Source organism: Pristiophorus japonicus, chromosome 15 (assembly GCF_044704955.1).
Source record: "Pristiophorus japonicus isolate sPriJap1 chromosome 15, sPriJap1.hap1, whole genome shotgun sequence".
Classification (NCBI taxonomy): Eukaryota; Metazoa; Chordata; class Chondrichthyes; family Pristiophoridae; genus Pristiophorus; species Pristiophorus japonicus.
The window spans coordinates 74,459,058-74,483,593 of NC_091991.1; the positions used below are offsets into that span (position 1 = coordinate 74,459,058).

General features: G+C 46.5%; 1 protein-coding gene across 10 annotated transcripts in view; it reads right to left on the bottom strand.

Annotated features, from left to right (window-relative positions):
- The window catches only part of LOC139280852 (ataxin-7-like protein 1), a 464,769-nt gene that overhangs the window by 174,985 nt on the left and 265,248 nt on the right, over window positions 1–24,536 (bottom strand). For 7 of the 10 annotated variants that reach the window (XM_070900603.1, XM_070900602.1, XM_070900601.1 and 4 more), the window contains one exon: window positions 13,894–13,935. The exons of the other annotated variants lie outside the window; for them this stretch is intronic. In XM_070900603.1, the coding sequence (XP_070756704.1) occupies window positions 13,894–13,935 (42 nt within the window). The remainder of the gene's footprint in view (window positions 1–13,893; window positions 13,936–24,536) is intronic. 10 annotated transcript variants of the gene reach the window in all.

Here is a 24,536-nt window from a genome sequence, read left to right on the forward strand (position 1 = left end):
TTGCCTGACACCTGTCCTTATATACCAGTCTCTTGCAAGTGCACCCCTGGTGGTAAGGTATGCTGGTGGTTACAGGTCATATCTTATTACAGTCATGTATAGCATGTTAGGATACAGTTATATATAATAATGTAAGATACATGACATCACCCTCCCCCAAGGTCTTATTGTCTTTATAGGTTCAGTCTCTCAGGTGGTCTACGCTCTCGCGTGAAGCGTCTGAGTTGTGGTTCAGTTGTTTGCCTTGATGTCTGTTTTTCTTTGGGTGTGGTTGCAGGTATCTAGCCTGGGCTGTCTGTTTCGATTGGTGTGATTGTTATTGACTCGCCTGGGCTGTCTGTTGGGATTGCCCTTTCCTCAGGTTGTTCCCTCTGTCTGTCCACCAGGTGTGATGCGAGTTCCACATTGTAGTCTGCCTCTGGTTCTGCAGTGTTGTTGGTAAATCTGCTTTTGACTTGGCCTACATGCCTCCGGCAGGTTTTGCCATTGTCCATTTGTACTACCAGTAGCCTGTTTCTTTCCTTGCCCGTTACTGTCCTTGCAAGCCATTTGGGACCCCTGCCATAGTTTAGTACAAACACTTTGTCCCCTATCTCATTCCATCTCCCCCTCGAATTTCTGTCATGGTACTCAATCAGCTTACGGCGCTTTGCCTCAACGATTTTGTGCATGTCTGGGAGGATTAATGAGAGCCTTGTCTTTAAAGTCCTTTTCATCAACAGTTGTGTGGGGGGAATCCCAGTCAATGAGTGCGGACGAGATCTGTATGCCAGCAGCAGTCGCGACAGGCGACCCTGCAGCGTGGGACCTTGGATTTTAAGCATGCCTTGTTTAATGATTTGCACTTCTCTCTGCGCCTGGCCGTTGGAGACCGGCTTGAACGGTGCCGTCTTGACGTGATTTATGCCGTGGTCAATTATAAAATCTTGGAATTCTGCGCTGGTGAAGCACGGGCCATTGTCATTGACCAATATATCAGGGATTCTGTGCGTTGCAAACATGGTTGCGAGGCTCTCCACAGTGGTGGAGGTTGTGCTCGAGTTTAAAATGGTGCATTCGATCCACTTTGAAAATGCATCTACAACTACGAGGAACATTTTGCCCATGAATGGGCCCGCATAGTCTACGTGCACCTGCAACCACGGTTTGATAGGCCAGGGGCTCAGGGGAGCCTCCCTGGGGGCATTGCTGAGTTGGGCACAAATGGTGCACCTTCGGACGCAGAGCTCCAAGTCCGTGTCACTACCAGGCCACCAGACGTGAGATCTGGCTATGGCCTCCATGAGAACAATCCCCGGGTGCTCGCGGTGGAGTTCCCGGATAAATGCCTCTCTGCCTCACAGAGGCATGACTACTCGGCTGCCCCACATCAGGCAGTCTGCTTGTAGTGATAGCTCATGCATGTGCCTGTGAAAGGGTTTTAATTCCTCAGGGCAGGCATCGCGAGCCTCTGCCCAGTCACCGGTTAGGACACATCTTTTTACTAAGGATAACGTGGGGTCGCTGGCCGTCCAGGCTCTGATTTGGCGAGCCTTCATGGGCGAACCTGTGGACTCAGAGGCATTGATTGCCATGACTATCTCACAGTCCTGTTCGTCAGACCCTTCCGTGGTCGCCAGGGGTAGCCTGCTGAGCGCGTCGGCACAGTTGTCTGTGCCTGATGGTATAGTCGTAGTACGCCAGCATGAGTGCCCACCGTTAAATCCGCGCCGAGGCGTTGGCGTTTATTGCCTTGCTCTCGGCTGGGAGGGACATGAGGGGCTTGTGGTCGGTTTCTAACGCGAACTTGGCCCCGAAAAGGTATTGGTGAATCTTTTTGACACCGTACATGCACGCGAGCGCTTCCTTCTCCACCATTCCGTATCCGCACTCCGCCCGCGAAAGTGACCTGGAGGCATAAGCTATGGGTTGTAATTTGCCCGCACTATTGACATGTTGCAAAACGCACCCGACCCCATACGCTGACGCATCGCATGTGAGAATTAGCTTTTTACCTGGATCAAAGAAAGTCAAAACACTGTTGGAACACAGAAGGTCGCGTGCCTTATTGAAGGCGCATTCCTGGGCGTCCCCCCAAAACCAATCGCACCCCTTCCTGAGTTGCATGTGGAGAGGCTCCAGCAGCGTGCTTAAGTTCTGCATAAAGTTCCCAAAGTAATTGAGTAGCCCGAGAATGCGCACAGTTCTGAGACATTCCGGGGCCTGGGTGCCAGGCGAATTGCTTCTGTTTTGGACTCTGTTGGGCGGATTCCATCAGCGGCAATCCTTCTGCCCAAAAATTCAACTTCGGGCGCAAGAAACAGTCACTTGGATTTCTTGACTCGTAGGCCTACCCGATCCAACCGCTTTAGTACTTCCTCCAAATTACGGAGCTGGGAGTCGGTGTCCCTTCCCGTGATAAGTATGTTGTCTTAAAATGCAACCTCGTTTCTTCTTCCCCTACCAAGAATGTCTGTGCAACCAGTGCTGCTGCCTCTAAGGTCAGTTTCTTGGTCTCTATGAGCTTTCGGAATATGCCTGCGTGGCCTATTCCTTCAATGAAAAAGTCTCTCAGCATTTCTCTCCTCAGTTCATCAGAGAACTCACATAAACTAGCCAACCTCCGAAGTTCCGCCACAAAGTCGGGTATGCTCTGGCCCACACAGCGTCTGTAGTTGTAGAACCTGTGTCTGGCCATGTGTCGGCTGCTCGCTGGCTTCAGGTGGTCTCTTATCAGTGTGCTCAATTCTTCAAATGACTTGCTTGCTGGTTTCTCGGGCGCCAGCAGATCCTTCATTAAAGCGTATGTTTTCGAGCCATAGCTGGTCAAGAGATGGGCTCTTCTCTTGTCTGCTTTGTCGTCTCCTAACCAGTCTTTGGTTACAAAGCTTTGCTGGAGCCTTTCTATAAAGTCCTCCCAATTGTCCCCAGCATTGTACTTTTCATCTGATCCGTTGTTCGCCATTCTGTGGATTCTGTAATCCCGTAACTCGTCACCACTGTAAAGTCCTGTCCCCTCAGTACAGATTCACACGAGGCATGTAGTGAAGTCAAGGTCATTCTGGACCTGCACCTTTATTTCACAGCTCTGGAATGCTGCACTTGCCCGAGACCTGTCCTTATATACCTGTCTCTTGCAAGTGCACCCTTGGTGGTAAGGTATGCTGGTGATTACAGGTCATATCTTATTACAGTCATGTATAGCATGTTAGGATACAGTTATATATAATAATGTAAGATACATGACATGCTTGATTGTTTGGACTGCCCGCTCCTCTTGACCGTTAGACACGGGCTTAAACGAAGCAGACCTAACCTGCTTGATACCATTGCGGGTCATAAACTCGTTGAATTCCGAGCTGGTGAAACACGGTTGCCCCACAGTTTCTCGAATGCCTTCTGGCTCATTACTGAATGACTCTCACCCGTATCCAACTCCATGGATACTGGAACTCCATTTAATTTGACTTTCAGCATTATAAGTGGGCTCTTTGTCATGTATCCTACATGGCTACTGTTGGTACTATCACAAGGTGTGCCACCAGAGGGCACAGCAGTGGGAGACTTGTCGGTTACCTGTACAGGTGTGCCCGGCCTAGTATAAAAGGCAGGCCACCAGGTGTGATCCTCACTCTGGAGTTAGCAAATAAAGGACGAAGGTCACTATAGTTCAAGTACAACACATTGCCTCGTGGAGTCATTATTAGAGCATCTAAGGACACAACACTCTTGGTGGTGAAGGTACGTATCCCTTACTCTTCTTCCTTGGGTTGAGTTGCCTGTGTTGTGTGATCCGCACTGGATCGATCATCCTCTGCCACATGGTGTGTTGCAGCACGTTTGCACATTCGCTGGAGGTGCCCCATTGTTGCGCAGCCTTTGCAAACATAGTGCTTGAATCGACATTGATGGGCCCAATGATTATCTTCGCAGTGCCAACACGGTGCTAATGGATTCACATTCACCCCCGATGGCGGACTCTGAGTCATCACAGTTCTTGCAGCCGCAGACGTATCGGCCCTGCCATATGCAGTTCAGCCTGCTAGCGACATCATTTTATGTATAGTACTTGCCGGTGAGCTTTGATGTTGAGAAGATATCTGTTTAGTGTTATCGTCCGTGGCCATGCATGCCTAGGCGATCGCGATGGCCCTGCTCAGGTCTAGGGTTTCGGCAGCCAGCAGCTTTCGAAGAATGACCTCGTAACTGATGCCAAGCACGATAACGTCCCGCAGCATTTGCCCCAACGCAACTCCAAAATCGCAAGGTCCCGCGAGGTATCTCAGGTTGCCGACATAATCCGCCACGCCTGGCCACCGGAGCGATGGTGCATGTAAAAACGATACCTGGCCATGAGGATACTCTCCTTCAGCTTGAGGTGGTCCCGAACCAGAGTGCACAACTCTCTATATACCTTCTCCGTTGGTTTTGTCAGTGCGAGCAGATTCTTGATGAGGTGATATATTTTGGGCCCACAGACGGTGAGGAGAACCACCCTACGCTTGGCCGCATTAGTGTCTCCTTCCAGCTCTGGTTGAGACGCTCGACGAAGGCTTCCCAATCATCACCCTCTATGAATCTCCAATATTCCAACGGCAGCCATGGTTGCGTGAAGGTTCGTATTCTGTTACTCATTGCCAATTATTATGTATAGAAGAACTCCACGAGGCTGAGAACTGTGAGCTAAACTTAGTGGGACCTTAGTCTTTATTACAACTCCAGAGTGCCTAAACAACATGGCAGCCAACCTTTTATACTGACCCTACACGTGTGTGCAGGTGACCATTAGGACTCCAACAGTCGGACCCTCTGGTGGCAAGTATTACATAGTTACATACATAACACTCCTCCCACTATTTCAACACCCAAGAATCCAGAACCTTCCTCGATAGTCCCAGGCCTCAGCGTGCTTCCACTGCTCCCTATCCCATTAGCCGCCTCTCATGTTTCCCAGGCCTCCTGGGCCTCCCTCCCATAACTATTAAGCTACATGCCCTCCCCCATTTCCCAGTAGTGCTACCTGTCGCTTACCTACCAGAAACACCTTCCCTACCATCTTCCTATGTATCCTGGAATTTATTAAAAGAAAAGTTAAGAAATAAAACTGAGTACAGTGGTGAAACAAACAGAAAACAATCAAGGCCACTGATTTACAAATTCCACAAAAATATGAATATAACACTCCCATAATACTTTGTAATAAAAGCACAATGTCACTTATTCAAACGCCAGAGTTTAATGCCCGATAATATATTGGGCCAGTGTTTGCTGTAACAGGGCATCTAATTGCATCTTGCCCACTAAGTTGCCGGAAGTGTCAGCTGATAACGTCGCAGCAAGGGGCACAGGGCATCTAGGACATTGGTGAACAGGACAAGCAGCCGTGTAGCTCACATTGAAGGACTGTCAAATGTTAAATCACATACAGGAAGAGAAAGAAAGAGAGGGAAAGAGAGATTGGATTAAAAGAGAAAAAAAAGTCAGGAAAAGTAAAAAAAATTAAATTTGACATTCAAAAAAGTCTCCTAAAACAATTAAAACCTGAAGGATTGAGACTCCACACTTATAATAGTTAATTTTAAGTGTCAGAGAGGTTGACAGTAATTAACAATTATCATATCATTAAAGGGGCACTTTTGCAGCGAGTTTCGTTCGTATCTGCTATGCAAATATAGCAACTTCACGACATGTCAATGGGAAGCCAGCCAGCGAGATGTCATTTTTGCAAAGCAAATGGCAGTGTGGCACAACTCAGACAGCAATGTTTGGATATTGGCATTTAACCACACATGTGCCTCTCGCCAGAAGTTGCTGTACCATTTACGCCATTAACCTCGCTGTTACTGTGACAGAAAAATCTGTCGCAATTCGGCGTACATAGCATATGTTACATGGCAGGAAACCAGCATATCCTCCAACTCACTGTGAGCAATGTTATCTGGTACTTTGTCTGTCACTTCAATATGAGTCATACTCCAGACATTATACTTTATTGCAGTCTTTTCTTTTAAAGTCAGTCATGCAATACTGGGTGCTTCTGATTTGCATCCTAAAATGTTCAAGCATTTTCCAATCCGCACAATTCCCTCATCAAACAATAAATGCTGAATGGTCTGAGGTTCTGTCTGGTGACCTTAAAGGGACTCAGCGCCATCTTAGCAGCAGAATAATAAATTGTGCATTACGTGGTATAACACTTCTTCCCTTGCCTGACTTACTGTGGTCAACGCCACTGGAAATCCTCTAGCGATAATATAAATGCATAGAATATATGATTTTTCACCGATGTTTGGAAAGCTTGTTTGAAATTTTGCATCACCACCTCCGGTGTGTAAAAAGGGATAGACGGAGTAATTACAGGCCAGTCAGCCTAACCTCAGTGGTGGGAATATTATTGGAAAAAATTCTGAGGGACAGGATAAATCTTCATTTAGAAAGACATGAATTAAGCACAGACAGTCAGCATGGACTGTTAGTTAGTTAGACACGACCTTCCCTTAACAAGTCCATGCTGACTGTCTGTGCTTAATTCGTGACTTTCTAAATGAAGATTTATCCTGTCCCTCAGAATTTTTTCCAATAATATTCCCACCCCTGAGGTTAGGCTGACTGGCCTGTAATTACTCCGTCTATCCCTTTTTACACAACGGAGGTGGTGATGCAAAATTTTAAACAAGCTTTCCAAACAGGCCCCTCGAGCCTGCTCTGCCATTCAATAAGATCATGACTGATCTGATCATGGACACAGTTCCACTTCGCTGCCCGCTCCCCATAACCCCTTATCATTTAATTCTATTTCTGTCTTAAATTTATTTAATGTCCCAGCTTCCACTGCTTTCTGAGGCAGCGAATTCCAAAGATTTACAACCCTCACAGAAGAAATTTCTCCTCATCTCTGTTTTAAATGGGGGGCCCCTTATCCTAAGATCATGCCCTCTAGTTCTAGTCTCCCCCATCAGTGGAAACATCCTCTCTGCATGCACCTTGTCAAGCCCCTTCATAATCTTATACGTTTCTATAAGATCACCTCTCATTCTTCTGAATTCCAATGAGTAGAGGCCCAACCTACTCAACCTTTCCTCATAAGTCAACCCACTCATCCCCGGGATCAACCTAGTGAACCTTCTCTGAACTGTCTCCACAGCAACTATATCCTTTCGTTAATATGGAAACCAAAACTGCACGCAGCATTCCAGGTATGGCCTCACCAATACCCTGTACAGCTGTAACAAGGCTTCCTTGCTTTTATACTCCAGCCCCTTTGCAATAAAGGCTAAGATTCCATTGGCCTTCCTGATCACTTGCTGTACCTGCATACTATCCTTTTGTGTTTCATGCACAAGTACCCCCAGGTCCCGCTGTACTGCAGCACTTTGCAATCTTTCTCCATTTAAATAATAACTTGCTCTTTGATTTTTTTTCTGCCAAAGTGCACGATCTCACACTTTCCAACATTATACTCCATCTGCCAAATTCTTGCCCACTCACTTTTGATAAGGTCCAGTATGGCAGACTGGTTACGAAAGTAAAGGCCCATGGGATCAAAGGCAAAGTGACAAGTTGGATCCAAAATTAGCTGAGACAGGAGACAGGAAGCAAAGAGTAATGGTCGATGGGTGTTTTTGTGACTGGAAGATTGTTTCCAGTGGCGTTCCGCAGGGCTCAGTACTGGGTCACTTGCTTTTTGTGGTATATATGAATGATTTAGACTTGAATGTAGGGGGTATGATTAAGAAGTTTGCAGATGATTCAAAAATTGGCTGTGTGGTTGATAATGAAGAAGAAAGCTGTAGACTGCATGGAAGATATCAATAGTCTAGTCGGGTGGGCAGAACAGTGGCAAATGGAATTCAATCCGGAGCTTCCTGGATGACTAAAGAAGTTGAGATTAAAATAAAACAGAAAAAGGAAGCTTATGACAAATGTCAGTTTCATAATACAGTGGAGAATCAAGCAGAGTACTGAAGGTGCAGAGGAGAAATGATACAGGAAAATGTCTCAGCCTCGATTTTGTGCTCTTGTGTCTGAAATGGAACTCGAACCCTCAACCTGCTGACTCAGAGGCAAGAGTGCGACCACTGAGCCAAGACATGTGTGCTCTTGGAGGTTTCTTGCAACCTCGACGCTAGTAAGGGACCTGTACTAGATTTGAGAATTTGCAAGAAGAAAATGTGCAACGTAAATTATTAAGATAATTATGAAACACTGAGCTGGTGAATTATATTTTCTGAGCAAGACAACTGGGGAGCAGCTGAGGTAAGCAGTGAGTCGTGACAGATTGGAAAAGAAGCACAATTTAAAATGGTGCGCAACCCTGGTACAATAACTGTTATACACCATGAACTGTGGGGCTGATCGTGCAGTTCTGCACCTGCACTTTGAGTAAATATCCCGTGAGACTGCTGCTAGCTCCAGCATCTTGTGGCACAATAAATTAGCATGTACTCTGTAGCTCTACTTCAAAAGTAAATTGCCTTATGCTGTAGCTGGTGGTGAGGAAGGAAACCCCATCAAGGTGCAGTGCTGGAACATGGAGGAAGAGATTCCCTATGTTCGCTACTTATACGGGAATTGTAAAAATGTGCTAAACTCGTGTATTTACAACTCAGCTAGAAATAGTGATCAGAGGAAATCTTCCTGCTATGATTACAAAATCACTAACACAGTGGTAAGGTTTCTTGCAGCTACTGTGATTACAATGTCACCAACACACTGAAAACCGTCCCAATATGATTACAATATTATCAGCATGTAGCGGCCAAAAGCCACCCTGGTGCTTTGATCACTAACACACAGCGACCAGAGGACACCCTCGTGCTTTCAGCACAGTGGGGTCAAGTTTCGGCCTGAGTTGCTCCTAATTTTTTGGAGTAACTAGTTTAGAATGGAGTATCTTAGAAATTGCAATTCTTGGCATTTAGTTTTCTTCAGTTCGAGTCAGTTAGAACAGTTTCATTTTCAAAAGGGGACGTGTCCAGCCACTTACGCCTGTTTTGCAAGTTTAGGCAGTGAAATCAACCCATAAATCAATCAAAAAAAATTAATAAAAAATAAAAAAATTTTTTTTTTAAATCAATAAATAAAAAATTACGTTTCTACTCACCGACTGCAGCAACGGGAGCCCTCCAACAGCATGCTGGGACGGCCCCCCCCCCCCCCCCGGCAAATGTGTCTCTCTCTGTCTCTGTCAGCGTCTCTTTCTGTCTGTCAGTATCTCTCTCTCTCCGTCTGTCAGTGTCTCTGTGTTTCTGTGTTTCTGACAGCGAGGGATGGGGGGAGGGAGAGGAGGGGGGAAGGGGGGTTGGATGAGGGGGGAAGGGGGGTTGGATGAGGGGGGAAGGGGGGTTGGATGAGGGGGGAAGGGGGGTTGGATGGGGGGGGAGGGGGGGTTGGATGGGGGGTGGAGGGAGAGGAGAGGGAGGGGGGAGAGGAGAGGGAGGGAGGGAGGGGGGGAGAGGAGGGAGGGATGGGGGGGAGAGGAGAGGGGGGGTCGAGGAGAGGGAGGGGGGTGAGGAGAGGGAGGGGGGAGAGGAGGGAGGGATGGGGGGGAGAGGAGGGAGGGATGGGGGGCAGAGGAGGGAGGGAGGGGGGGGTCGAGGAGAGGGAAGGGGGGGCGAGGAGAGGAGGAGGGATGGGGGAGGGGATGGGGGGGAGAGGAGGGAGAGATGGGGGGGGGGGAAAGAGAGGGGACAGAGGAGAGGGAGGGAGGCTGAACAGGCCGGGCCGAAGACTTCGGGCGGGGCCCGCCCCCAGCAAGATGCCGGGCGGGCCCCGCCGAAGACGTGGCGAGGGGGAGGGGAGGTGGACCGGACCTGAAGGGGCGGGGGGAGCCGGAGCTGAACGGAGGGACAGCCGGACCGGGAGCAGGGGGGGGGGGGGCGGGGTGCGGGAGAGAGCCGGACCGGGAGCGGGAGCTGTGGGGGGGGGGCGGGAGAGAGCCGGACCGGGAGTGGCAGCTGAATGGGGGAGGGGTTGGGAGCTGAAGAGGAGGGAGATCCAGTCCGAACTTCACCGCCCCAGTGAGCCCATTCGGCCAGAGCTAGGGGCGGCGTGCTTCGGGCCCCTCCCACACAACCTCGAGTGCCTGGAGCTACTGCACATGCACACACACTCTAGCGCACATGTGCAGAGGTCCCGGCACGGCTTTCAGCGTCGGGACCTGGCCCCGCCCCCGCAGCTTGTGCTGCGCCATGCCGAGGGCCTGGATCGTTCCAGCAGCGGGGAGAATACCAAGGTAAGTTTTAGGCGCGGTTTTGAGCGCGGAAATAAGGCGTGGCTCGCGGGGCTGTGCCGTTCTAGGCGCGGCCCGAAACTTGACCCCAATATCACTAACACACAGCGACCAGAGCAAACCCTTGTGCTTTGATCACTCTGTTGTTGGCACATAGAAATCTTCCCCCGTGGTTTCTTTTGCGAAATGTAACATTTTATTTTAAAAATCATCAGCAGGGTTATGAATAAGACTAATTCAAATTAGGTTAACAATGGGCAAATTATATTATATGCTTTTAGGCCTTGTACTGGTGCAAAGCTGTTTAATGTAATTTGATTGCCAACTTGCCCAAATCACATTTAGGCACGTGTGAGACCTCATCGAGGGGGTAACCAACCACTATTCATCTGCTGCAAATTTAAAAAATGTCCAGACAATTTGTTTTAAACTTAATTTTAAATGCTATTGGAGAGCCCGAGGGACATTGTCTTGGATCCTGAGGAGTGAGTTGTATTTTTTCTCAAACCAGTACCTGTAATGTAACAACAGCCAAAGGACAAATGTTTCCCCATACATATGCCACTTCGTCCATGTTTAATACTGAAACCCACACCAGGGTTCCAATAAATGGGAAGTGAGGATCCAGAGAAAAGGTTAGGTGGTCAGACCAGGACATCTGTGAACATGAGAAATACAGACAGCTGAAGGATCACCTGGTGTGGGTTTTTGAGCACTCGATTCCAACTACAGTACACCTACAAACCATACTCATGCCACAATATACTTTGACTTCTCTGCAATCACAACTGCAGCCAAACTCACACCTCAACATGCGCTAATAAACACAGGCAATTGCTGTTCCTAGTCAATAGATGGAAAATATAACCTATAGTATGTATAACTGCACAAAATAATCATTAAATATAGCTAATAACTAAAACTGCATTTCCTCTCCTCCACTACACAACGAATATTACAAAAATCAACAAAATCCACAAAATTGTGACACAAGGGGAGGGGAAAGAGATAAAAGTGGGATGGGGCCTATTTCCATTCCATTTTGAAATTCCCACCAGTTAATGTTTTATTCCTACATTAATACAGTGACTATACTTCAAAAGTACTTAATTGGCTGTGAAGCACTTTGGGGCATCCTGGGTTTGTGAAAGTTGCTATAGATAAGCAAGTTCTTTCTTTAAAGTTTGTAATACAGAGCCTGCTATCTTTCTCTGTTGGTCTAAGTTTAATACGGATGCTTGTCAATCACAGGTGATAACTTTGATTTCACAGAAATGACAATACTCTGACACTATGATCTCTCCAGTGTCAACCGTGGCTCAGTGGGTAGCACTCTCGCTTCTGCGTCAGAAGGTTGTGGGTTCAGGTCCCACTCCAGGAACTTGTGCATAAAAATGTAGGCTGACACTCCAGTGCAGTGCTGAGGGAGTGCTACGCTGTTTTTCGGATGAGACCCCGTCTGCTCTCTCAAATGGACGCAAAAGATCCCATGGCACTATTTTGAAGGGGGATAACTCCCTCAATCAAGATAACAAAAACAGATTATATGGTCATTTGTGGGAGCTTGCTGTGCACAAATTAGCTGCGTGTTTCCTACATTACAACAATGACTACACTTCAAGTGCTTTGGGACGTCCGGTGGTCATGATATGCACTATATAAATGTCAGTCTTTCTTTTTTTTCCAATTGTACTTAACATTTCCGAAACACAATAGATTTGAATCAGTTTTTCTTTTCCAGGGAACTCGTAATTTCTGGGAATTTAGATCTATAATTATTATTTGGCACAGCAACAGTCACAAAATACCCTGGGAACATTTACGCCGCGTGGAAAGGAAGTGCTCGGAATTTTTATTTTTGTATCAGCGATATAAATTAAGCACATCCACTTTGAAAAGCCTTCGAACCAAATGAAACCCTCTGCAGTTCCACAGCCCAGCAGCATAATCAGCAAAGTGCTCGCTTCCTGACAAATCTCATCACCAGGGGTCTCTAAAGGCTTCATGGGTAAATGCATTTAGTCACACAGGCCAAAAGATGTCAGGTACGATCCCCAGTCAGTGCTAGGTTTGCTAACTTCATCAAGGGCAGCAGTTGAGCGCCGCAAGAGCATTTACCATGGCTCAGTGGGTAGCACTCTCTCCTCCGAGTCAGAAGATTGTGGGTTCAGTCTGTCGGATGAGATGTTAAACCGAAGCCCCGTCTGCTCTCTCAGATAGATGGACGTAAAAGATTCCCTGGCACTATTTCAAGAAGAGCAAGGAGTTCTCCTCGCTGTCCTGACCAATATTTATCCCTCAACCAACACCAAAAACAGATTATCTGTTCATTACTGTTTGTGGGAGATTGATGTGAACAAACTGGCTGCCGCTCTTCCGACAGTAAAACAGGGACTATACTTCAAAAGTATTTCATTGGATACTTTGGGACATCCTGAGATTGTGAAAGACACTATAATAAGTGCAGGTTCTTTCTTTCCCACCTCTTTTTTTTTTTACAATTGGCCTTAGCATCTGTTAGGTAAGGTGGGGGCGGTGGAAATCAGGCAGGATTTTCATTCCTGCTTTCTATCCAGTACTCCTATATGGACATAAACTGGGCTTGGCTGTGATGCCACCTACAGTCAAATATCCTGCCAACACTCAGGTTCCAGGCTCCAACACAAGAGAAAGGGCACCAAATGGGTGCTGGATCCAATGGAACAGCAGCCCAGCTGTGACTCGGGCGTTCAGAAGCAATGGCGGAAAAGGTGAGAATATTGGGGAGGAAATTTGACCGCCTTTGATGAGTGAGTTCACCATTCATAGAATCATTGAATGATATAGCACAGAAGGGGGCCAGTCGACCCATCGTGCCTGTCTGTACTGGCTCTGTGAAAGGGGTATCCAATTCCTTGGCAAAGCGGCAGTGTTAAGCATTTCTCAGGTGAGGAGCTGGGCAGGAGGGTGAAAGAGAAAAAGGGTACGGAAATAACTGGAGCAGCTCAATCGCCCACTACAATAATGCCCCGCCAGTTAATAGCTTAGTGATATTGGCAGCAGTGGTGGATTAGTAAAGAAAGACTTGGATTTATATAGCGCCTTTCACAACCAGCTGACATCTCAAAGCGCTTTACAGCCAATGAAGTACTTTTGGAGTGCAGTCACTGTTGTAATGTAGGAAATGCAGCAACCAATTTGCACACAGCAAGCTCCCACAAACAGCAATGTGATAATGACCAGATAATCTGTTTTTTTTGTTATGTTGAATGAGGGATAAATATTGTCCGACACTGGGGAGAGCTCACCTGCTCTTCTTCAAAATAGTCCACTTGAGAGAGCAGACAGGGCCTCGGTTTAACGCACTGCACTGGAGTATCAGCCGAGATTTTTATGCTCAAGTTCCTGCAGTGGGACTTGAACCCACAACCTTCTGACTCAGAGGTGAGAGTTCTACCCACTGAGCCACTAGCTGGCACATGTATGTACATCTCCCCAATCCCTACAAGACCACAAGCAGTCATGTGCATCGCCAGCCTCCCCACCCCACAACTAGGCAGCTAGGAATCAGGTGAATTCCCCAGAGGGAGGGAGTGAGAGAGATTGAAAGTCATTGACTGAGTCAGCTCAAGACTGCTTTCACACACCACCCAGTAGCTGGTTTAAGAGCGGCAGTGGCTAAGGCCTGGGAGCACATCACCTACCTTGCCCTTTTGCCCGGGGAATGGTGTGTGGCATGGGGAGACCTAAAAAGAGGGCGAGAAGAAAAAAAAAATACATTAAAAATGTGAGGGTGAGAAAAACCAAATGTTTAAACATACTTTTTTGACCCACATATTTACATAGGCCAAAAAGGTGACAAAAAAATCAAAGAATGACATGTTAAATTACTGTAGTTTGATCATACAGTAAAAACAATTTTCACAAAAATGATAAATAAATTCTATTTACAGACGCCACATGTAACCTCTGATGTAAAATAACACAAATCCCTTGTCCTATTACAATGCAAGCCTGTCAATCATTACTGACTGCAGGCAGGCAGGAACAGTACATTACTAGGGCAGAGCAATGGAAGACAGAAATCCTAACAGCTGCTGTAACTCCAGTGTGGAATTGCTAACAGTTGAACCAAATTACAGGCAGTGCAGAGCGGAATACTGATTTGCAGTTTAGAGTCAGTCCCTTCGATCAGATACATCTACCTGGATTTAAGAAGAATGCACAAATAAAAGCAGGAAAACAATTTTTTTTTTAATTGAAATAATTTACTTACATTAATCATTCGGAATCTATGATAACGAGTGACTAAATAAATCCAGAGTTTTAACTATCTTTGTATCAGCAGCTTATCCATCGCAGGGTGCAACGGGTTAGCATATTGCACTCCCACCCGAGAGAGCTGGCCGGAATTGAAAAAATACATTTCTATCGTGTCCTTCACAACCTCAGGACGTCCCAAAGCACTTTACAACCAATGAAGTAATTTTTGAGGTGTAATTTAGGTAACGCCAAATTGTACATTGCAAGGTCCCACAAAAAATAATGAGTTATGTCCAGATCTTGTGTTTTTGGTGTTGGTCGACGGATAAATGTTGCCCAGGACACCAGGGAGAACTTCCCTGCTCTTCAAGTCGTAACGAGGGATCTTTTAAATCAACCCGAGGGGGTCTTAGTTTAACATCTCATCCGAAAGGCAGCACCTGCACTGGAGTGTTAGCCTGGATTATGTGCCCATGATTGTGGAGTGGATCTTCAACATGTGGGGCTAGAAATTCGGTATCGCCCGCTTTGAGGCGCTACAACAACAACTTGTATTTATATAGCACCCTTAACGTAATAAAACGTCCCAAGGCGCTTTACTGGAGTGTTATAAGACAAAACAAATACATTTCACACCGAGCCACGAGAAGAAACCTTGACTGAAGTTCAGGGCAGGAGCTGACAGCATGGTGCTCGGTGTTTAGCGGCTCCTTAGTGCCCCTCCCTGGCGCTAAACCACCGAATTTCTCGCCCACTCTGACTCAGAGGCGAGAGTGCTACCACTGAGCCATGGCTGACACCTGATACGCCCAGGCCGAATCACGGGATAAAACTTCAGTCTCTGACAGTTGCTGTATTTCGAGTGGAATGAATAAAGCCTCTTTTACTCTGCTGCACACACTGAGAGATCGGTCCTGCACTGACCTCCTGCTGCTGTCGGCCCATTTCTTTTTTGACCCAGTGCTGTTCCCCATTGATTGTCAGTGTTATGTATGTTAACTGGGTTTTACCTGCCACCAGAGGGCGTGACTGTCGGAGTCCTAATGGTCAATGGCAGACATGTGCAAGTCGTGTATATAAGGATGGCAGCCATGTTGTAACCTCACTTTGAGAATAAATAAACTGGAGTAAGGTCATACCTGAACTAGCTCACCGTACTTAGCCTCGTGGAGTTATTCGATACTTAACAATTGGCGACAAGTTAAAAATACGAACTTTCACGCAACCATGTATGTTGTAATTTTGGAGAGATTCGTGGTAGGGGAAGACTGGGAGGATTTCACTGATTGTCTCGACTAGTACTTCGTAGCCAACGGATTGGAAGGAACCGATGACACAATTAAGCGCTGGGGCAGTTCTCCTCACCATTTGTGGATCAAATATTTATGGCCTTATCAAGAATCTACTCTCACCGACTAGACCAACGGCTAAGACAATCGATGAATTGTGTACACTGGTTCGGAACCACTTTAAATCGAAGGAAAGCATCATCATGGCGCGGTATCGTTTCTATACGCACAATCGCTCCGAGGGCCAGGACGTGGTGGAATTTGTCACCAACCTGAGACGTCTCGCTGGGCCGTGCAACTTCGGAGCTGCATTGGAAGAAATGCTGTGGGACTTTTCCATGCTTGGCATTGGCCACGAGGTCATCCTTCGAAAGCTGCTGGCTGCTGAATCTCGAGACCTGAGCAGGGCTGTCACGATCGCCCAGGCATGCATGTCCACGGACGAAAACTCGAAACAGATATCTTCCCAGCATCGAAACTCACTGGCAAGTACTGTGCATAAAATAATATTGTCGGCAGGCAGAACTGCACATGGCAGGGCCTACTCACCTGAAACTGTTCAAAGTCCGCCATTGGGCGTGAATCAAATCTCGCCTTGTTGGCGTTGCAGGGGCTATCATCGGGCCCATCAATGCTGATTCAAGCAATATGTGTGCAAAGGCTGTGCAACAATGGGGCACCTTCAGCAAACCGAGCAAGCGTGCTGCAACACTCTATTGATCGATCCAGCGTGGATCAAGCGGCACAGGCAACTCAACCCGAGATACAGGACGAAGAAGAGTATGGGGTTACATTCTTTTACCAAAAGTCCTCCGATAATGCTGGAAGTTAAATTAAATGGGGTTCCAGTAACCATGGAATTGGACACGGGTGCGAGTCAGTCAATAATGAGCCAGAGGACTTTCGAAAAGCTGTGGGACACTAAGGCAAAATGAACCAAACTGAGCCCAATCAATGCAAAGCTGCATACCTACACCAAAGAGCTCACAGCAGTCATTGGCAGTGTGGCAATAAAGTTACCGGACGATGGAGCTGTGCATGATTTATCGTTGTGGATCGTTCCAGGCAATGGCCCAACACTGTTCGGCAGGAGTTGGCTTAAGAAAATTAAATGGAACTGGAACGATATTAAAGCCTTATCATCAGTGAATGACGCTTCGTGTGCTCAAGTGCTGAGCAAGTTTCCCTCGTTGTTCGAACCAGGCGTCGGCAACTTCACGGGAGCCAAGGTGCAGGTCCACCTAGGCCCAGATGCAAGATCCATCCATCACAAGGCTCGGGCGGTTCCGTACATGATGAGGGAGAAAGTCGAGATTGAACTGGACTGACTTCAACCAGAAGGAATCATAACACCAATCGAGTTCAGCAAATGGGCCAGTCCAATTGTCCCGGTGTTGAAAAGTGATGGCATGGTCAGGATCTGCGGTGACTACAAAGTAACGATCAACCGAGTCTCGATACAGGATCACTACCCGTTACCCAAGGCTGATGACCTGTTTGCAACGCTAGCGGGGGGGAAAATCATTCACCAAATTTGACCTGACCTCCGCTTACATGACACAGGAGCTTGTCGAATTGTCAAAAAAACTCATGCATCAACATGCACAAAGGACTGTTTATATACCACAGATGCCCTTTCAGAATTCGCTCGGCGGCAGCCATATTTCAGAGAAACATGGAGAATTTGCTGAAGTCCATTCCGAGAACCGTCGTGTTCCAAGATGACATCTTGATCAACGGTCACGACGCCACCGAACACCTGCACAACCCGGAAGAAGTTCTACGTTGTCTGGACAGAGTGGGACTCAGGCTAAAATGCTCCAAGTGCATTTTCATGGCACCAGAAGTCGAATTCCTGGGGAGAAAGATTGCAGCAGATGGCATCAGGCTGACAGACTCGAAGACAGAGGCCATCAAGAATGCACCCAGACCCCAGAGTGTGACGGAGCTGCATTCGTTCCTGGGTCTTCTCAACTATTTCGGTGACTTTCTACCTAGTTTGAGCACATTGCTTGAGCCCTTGCACATGTTGCTGAGAAAGGGTAACGACTGGGTTTTGGGGCAAATCTCAAGACAGAGCCTTTGAGAAGGCCAGGAACCTGCTATGTTCCAATAAATTACTAGTACACTATGACCCATGTAAGTGGTTAGTGCTGGCCTGCGACACCTCATCATATGGGGTCGGTTGTGTGCTCCAGCAAGCCAACCAGTTGCATACGCGTCCAGAAGTCTGTCTAAGGCTGAAAGAGCCTATAGTATGGTAGAGAAAGAGGCTTTAGCATGAATATATGGGGTTAGGAAAATGCACCAATACTTGTTTGGGCTTCGGTTTGAGCTTGAAACAGACCACAAGCCACTCATTTCATTGTCTTCTGAGAGTAAAGGTATAAACACCAATGCCTCGCCCCGCATTCAAAGATGGGCACTGACATTATCCGCTTATGATTATGTCATCCGCCACAGAACAGGCACTGAAAACTGTGCTGATGTGCTTAGAAACATAGAAACATAGAAAATAGGTGGAGTAGGCCATTCGGCCCTTCTAGCCTGCACTGCCATTCAATGAGTTCATGGCTGAACATGCAACTTCAGTACCCCATTCCTGCTTTCTTGCCATACCCCTTGATCCCCCTAGTAGTAAGGACTTCATCTAACTCCTTTTTGAATATATTTAGTGAATTGGCCTCAACAACTTGCTTAGCCAGCTACCATTGCCCACAACCGGGGTGGAAATGCTACAGCCTGCAGACTTGCTGCAGGTCATGGATGCCTTCGAGAGCGAGGGATCACTCGTCATGGCTCGCCAAATTAGGACCTGGACCATCCAGGATCCTGTACTGTCAAGCGTAAAAAGGTGTCTCCTAAATGGAAATTGGTCTGCCATTCCCAGGGAAATGTAGAATGAAATTAAGCCTTATAGCCGCTGCAAAGATGAATTGTCTATTCAGTCTGATTGTCTGTTATGGGGTAATCATGTTGTTATGCCAAAAAAAGGCAGGGAAACTTTTGTGCGAGATTTACACAGTACCCACCCAGGCATTGTCATGATGAAGGCCATTGCCAGGTCTCACGTTTGGTGGCCGGCATTGACTTGGACTTGGAGTCATGCGTGCATCAGTGCAACACTTGCATGCAACTGAGTAACGCACCTGTGGAGGCTCCGCTGAGTCTGTGGTCAAGGTTCCACATAGACTTTGCCGGCCCCTTTCTCGGCAAAATGTTTTTAGTGGTAGTGGATGCTTACTCCAAATGGATTGAATGCGTAATCATGTTATCCAGCACATCTACAGCCATTATTGAAAGCCTCTGGGCCATGTTCGCCACCCATGGCCTGCCCGACGTTCTTGTCAGCGACAACGGACCGTGTTTCATCAGTTTGGAGTTCCACGAGTTAATGACCCATAATGGCATCAAGCATGTCAGGTCTGCCCCTTTCCAATCCGCGTCTAACGGTCAAGCGGTGTGGGCTGTCCAAACCATTAAGCAGAGCCTAAAACGCGTGACTCACAGCTCCCTACAGACCTGCTTGTCCCGCATTCTGCTCAGTTACCGGACGAGACCCCACTCGCTCACCGGGGTCCCTCCTGCCAAGCTGCTAATGAAGAGAGGCCCCAAAACCAGGCTCTCCCTTGTACACCCAGATCTCAATGATCACGTCGAAACCAGAAGGCAACGGCAGCAATGGTACCGTGATCGCACGGCCGTATCATGTGACATTGCTGTTCATGACCCTGTGTTTGTCCTGAATTATGGTGATGATCCAAAGTGGGTTGCTGGCATGGTTTTGGCCAATGAGGGAAACAGGGTGTTTGTAGTCAAACTGTTAAATGGCCAAACGTGCAAGAGGCACATCGACCAAAACAAACTGTGATTCACAGACAACCCAGAACAAATCATCGACCAACCAACGCACATCCAACAAACAGTTGACCCTTGCGTCATTCACAAAGTTGAACCTACCATCCCCGACAGTCCTGTCAGACCGACTGCTCCGCAATGCAGCAATGGTCCTACTAACTCACCCAAACTTGGGTTCGAACTGAGAAGATCAACCAGGGAGCGGAAGGCCCCAGACTGTCTCAACTTGTAAATACAACCTGTACCAAGGACTTTGGGGGGAATTATGTTTACTGGGTTTTACCTGCCAACAGAGGGCGCAACTGTCGGAGCCCTAATGGTCACTGGCAGACATGTGCAAGCCGTTTATATAATGTTGGCAGCCATGTTGAATCCTCACTTTGCGAATAAATAAACTGGAGTAAAGTCATGCCTGAACTAGCTCACCGTACTTAGCCTCGTGGAGATATTCGATACTTAACAGTCAGGTACAAGTGGTGCTAATGACTCTGGCAGCAGCTCACCAGATCAGTGGTCTCCCATTCCAACGCGGCTTGTGTTTTTACAACAGCGTGAGAACAGGGAGTTTGCTAACTGCTGCAGCTTTACAGTGTCTAACCAACCACCTTAAGAAGTCAGAACAAAGAAAAAAAGACTTGCATTTCTACAGCGCATTTCATGACCTCAAGGCGTCACAAAATGTGTTGCATGCAATGAAGTATTTTTGAAGTGTAGTCATTGTTGTAATATAAGAAACGCGGCAGCCAATTTGCGCACAGGAAGCTCCCACTAACGGCAATAAAATGAATGACCAGATAATCTGTTTTAGTGATGTTGGTTGAGGGATAAATATTGCCCAGTAGCACCCTGCTCTTTTTCAAATAGTGCCGTGGGATCTTTTTATGTCCACTTGAGAGGGCAAACGGGGCCTCAATTTTACGTCCGATAGTGCAGCACTCCATCAGCACTGAAGTGCAAGCTTAAGAACCTGACTTCACAGCAAAATAACGGTATGAGGTATTAAATGTGCTACGACAGTAAGGAATATATAACCTGTTATTGAGGTAGAGTGAAGAATCTAACATAAGCTGTACCCGATGACGAATGCACTCGATGCAAATCGTAAGAACTTTTTGAATATGCTGATTCAGCAGTGGTACAGCAAACTGGAACAACAATATGCATCACCCCAGCACTGGAGCATGTATTTGACCACTGGGCTGACAATTTCAGGCACACTACTGTGGTGAGGCATTAAGGGTTGGTTGGGTGCGAAAATCACATATCTGGAATATCCAACAAGGGGCTACTGGTGAAGTGGAAGAATTTCTAAAGGAGTAAACTGATATAGTGTAATGAATACAAGCCACAATCACATTACAAGCTCTGGAGCAAAATTGTTTCATTTAAGTGTGAAATCTGCAGTGTTAACCGAGATAATCAAACATCCATGTAAAGTTGTCTCTACCACAGAAAGTTGTTGCGGTCAGTTCGTTAGATATATTCAAAAGGGAGTTAGATGTGGCCCTTACGGCTAAAGGGATCAAGGGGTATGGAGAGAAAGCAGGAATGGGGTACTGAAGTTGCATGATCAGTCATGATCTTATTGAATGGTGGTGCAGGCTCGAAGGGCCGAATGGCCTACTCCTGCACCTATTTTCTATGTTTCTATGTTTCTATCACTGATACCAAACTTCGTCCTGCCTATCATGAGCTTGGTCTTGTGGGCTCTGGCACCATTATTAGTGCAAAGTGTTCATGACTATCTGAACAGTATCTGAAGGTAATTCATTTTAAAAGTTAGTCTCCAGTGCAGAGTACACATTTTTAAAATGCCAAAATTCACTTTTCCCTTTGCAAGAATAGCTTAACATTAAAACTTGTAAGAAATAAATAAGATAGACATTGTGACAAATATGAGCTTGCCAATGGAATAGGAAAAAGCTGCAACAGATTTACCGAGCTTACTTTGTCATCACTTCTCAGCCACGAGATCTCAACCAAGAGGAACAAGAATAACAACAGCATCATAAGAACACCATCACCTCCAAGTTACACACAATCCTGTTGCTCCTTTATCGCTGCTGGACCAAAATCCTGGAATTCCCATTTGGTACAATCATTGAAGCACCATCACTACAAACACTGCAGCAGTTCAAGAAGGTTTACCACCATTTTCTCAGAGCAACCAGGGGTGGGTAATAAGTGTGGCCTTGCCTGTGTCATCCACACCCGATGAACAAGTAAAATAAAATGCAGAAGAGATAAAGAAACAATGAATGTCTGCAGAGAGACAGATACAGTGAGATTACTTTCAAGCTGACAAAACTGGAACACAATTGCCTGATTAGAAAGTGGAATTTTCCAGTCCTGTTTCTGAGCTGCATCACCTGTCTCCAGGCAACAAGGAACACTTACATTCTGATATGCTGACACCACACCGCTTACAAGTTTACAGCTCTGCTCTAGAACACAGATTGCATCAGACTTTGGAAGAGACCATGATGGCAGAGTCGCCCCAGATACGCGGGTAAACAGTGTTCATGGGCCATTATACAGTCTGACAAAAGTGCACCGCGGATAGATCTGTCGGACCGGCTTCAATTGCCGACAGATTTTTTCCGATTGACCAGCTCTTCGCTTCACCGGGAAAGAAAAGAAAAAAGAGGGAGGGAGGGAGAATGGGCCCCAGCCTGTTCAATCCCTCCTGATGGGTATAACCTTCCAGTTCTAATATCATTCTCGGAAATCATGTTTGCACCTTCTCCAGTGCCTCAATATCCTTTTTGGAATATGGAGGCCAGAACTGTTCACAGTACTCTAGGTGTGGTCTAATCAAGGTTCTGTACAAGTTTAACATAATTTCTCTGCTTTTCAATGAAATCCCTTTGGCAAAGAACCTCAGTGCTTAGTGTGCTGTTTTTATGGCCTTATTAGCCTGCCTCACTACTGTTAGTGATTTGTGTATCTGTATCCCCAGATCCCTCTGTTCCTCTACCCCATTTAGACACTTATTTTCCAAGGAGTATGTGACCTCCTTATTCTTCCTACCAAAATGTACCACTTCACACTTATCTATATTGAAGTTGATTTGCCAATTACACGTCATTCTGCAAGTGTATTCATTTCATCCTGTATTTTGTTGCAGTCCTCCTCTGTATTAACTACATTCCACCTCACCCCCCCTCCATTTTGGTGCCATCCACAAATTTTGAAATGATACTTCCGAATCACGAGGCCAAATCATTAATTTAAAAGGTGAACAGTGGTTCCAGCACCAATCCTTGTGGAACACCGCTTCTCATCTTTTGCCAGTCTGATACGCTCTGTTTTCTGTTTTGTAGCCAGCTTGCTATCCATTCTCTCTCCACAGATGCTGCTTGACCTGCTGAGTATTTCCAGCTTTATATTTCAGAGTTTCAGCATCTGTAGTATTTAGACTTTTACTATCCATTCTGCTACTTGTCCCCTGACTCCACATGTTCTGACCTTAGTCATGAGTCTACTATGCGATACCTTATCAAAGGCCTTTTGAAAATCCAAATATATTACATCTATTGCATTACCCTTATCTACCCTTTCTGCTACTTCTTCAAAGAATTCAATAAGGTTGGTCAAGCATTACCTTCCCTTTTGAAATCTGTGCTGACTGTTCTTGTTTCTAAATGTTTTTCTATTACAACTTTGATAGAAACATAGAAACATAGAAAATAGGTGCAGGAGCAGGCCATTCAGCCCTTCTAGCCTGCACCGCCATTCAATGAGTTCATGGCTGAACATGAAACTTCAGTACCCCCTTCCTGCTTTCTCGCCATAACCCTTGATCCCCCGAGTAGTAAGAACTTCATCTAACTCCCTTTTGAATATATTTAGTGAATTGGCCTCAACTACTTTCTGTGGTAGAGAATTCCACAGGTTCACCACTCTCTGGGTGAAGAAGTTTCTCCTCATCTCGGTCCTAAATGGCTTACCCCTTATCCTCAGACTGTGACCCCTGGTTCTGGACTTCCCCAACATTGGGAACATTCTTCCTGCATCTAACCTGTCTAAACCCGTTAGAATTTTAAACGTTTCCATGAGGTCCCCTCTCATTCTTCTGAACTCCAGTGAATACAAGCCCAGTTGATCCAGTCTTTCTTGATAGGTCAGTCCCGCCATCCCGGGAATCAGTCTGGTGAATCTTCGCTGCACTCCCTCAATAGCAAGAATGTCCTTCCTCAAGTTAGGAGACCAAAACTGTACATAATACTCCAGGTGTGGCCTCACCAAGGCCCTGTACAACTGTAGCAATACCTCCCTGCCCCTGTATTCAAATCCCCTCGCTATGAAGGCCAAAATGCCATTTGCTTTCTTAACCGCCTGCTGTACCTGCATGCTAACCTTCAATGACTGATGTACCATGACACCCAGGTCTCGTTGCACCTTCCCTTTTCCTAATCTGTCACCATTCAGATAATAGTCTGTCTCTCTGTTTTTACCACCAAAGTGGATAACCTCACATTTATCCACATTATACTTATTCTGCCATGCATTTGCCCACTCACCTAACCTATCCAAGTCACTCTGCAGCCTAATAGCATCCTCAAAAAATTCCAGAAGATTTGTTAAGCATGATTTCCCTTTCACAAATCCATGCTGACTTGGACCTATCATGTCACCATTTTCCAGATACACTGCTATGACATCCTTAATAATTGATTCCATCATTTTACCCACTACTGAGGTCAGGCTGACCGGTCTATAATTCCCTGTTTTCTCTCTCCCTCCTTTTTTAAAAAGTGGGGTTACATTGGCTACCCTCCACTCCATAGGAACTGATCCAGAGTCAATGGAATGTTGGAAAATGACTGTCAATGCATCCGCTATTTCCAAGGTCACCTCCTTAAGTACTCTGGGATGCAGTCCATCAGGCCCTGGGGATTTATCGGCCTTCAATCCCATCAATTTCCCCAACACAA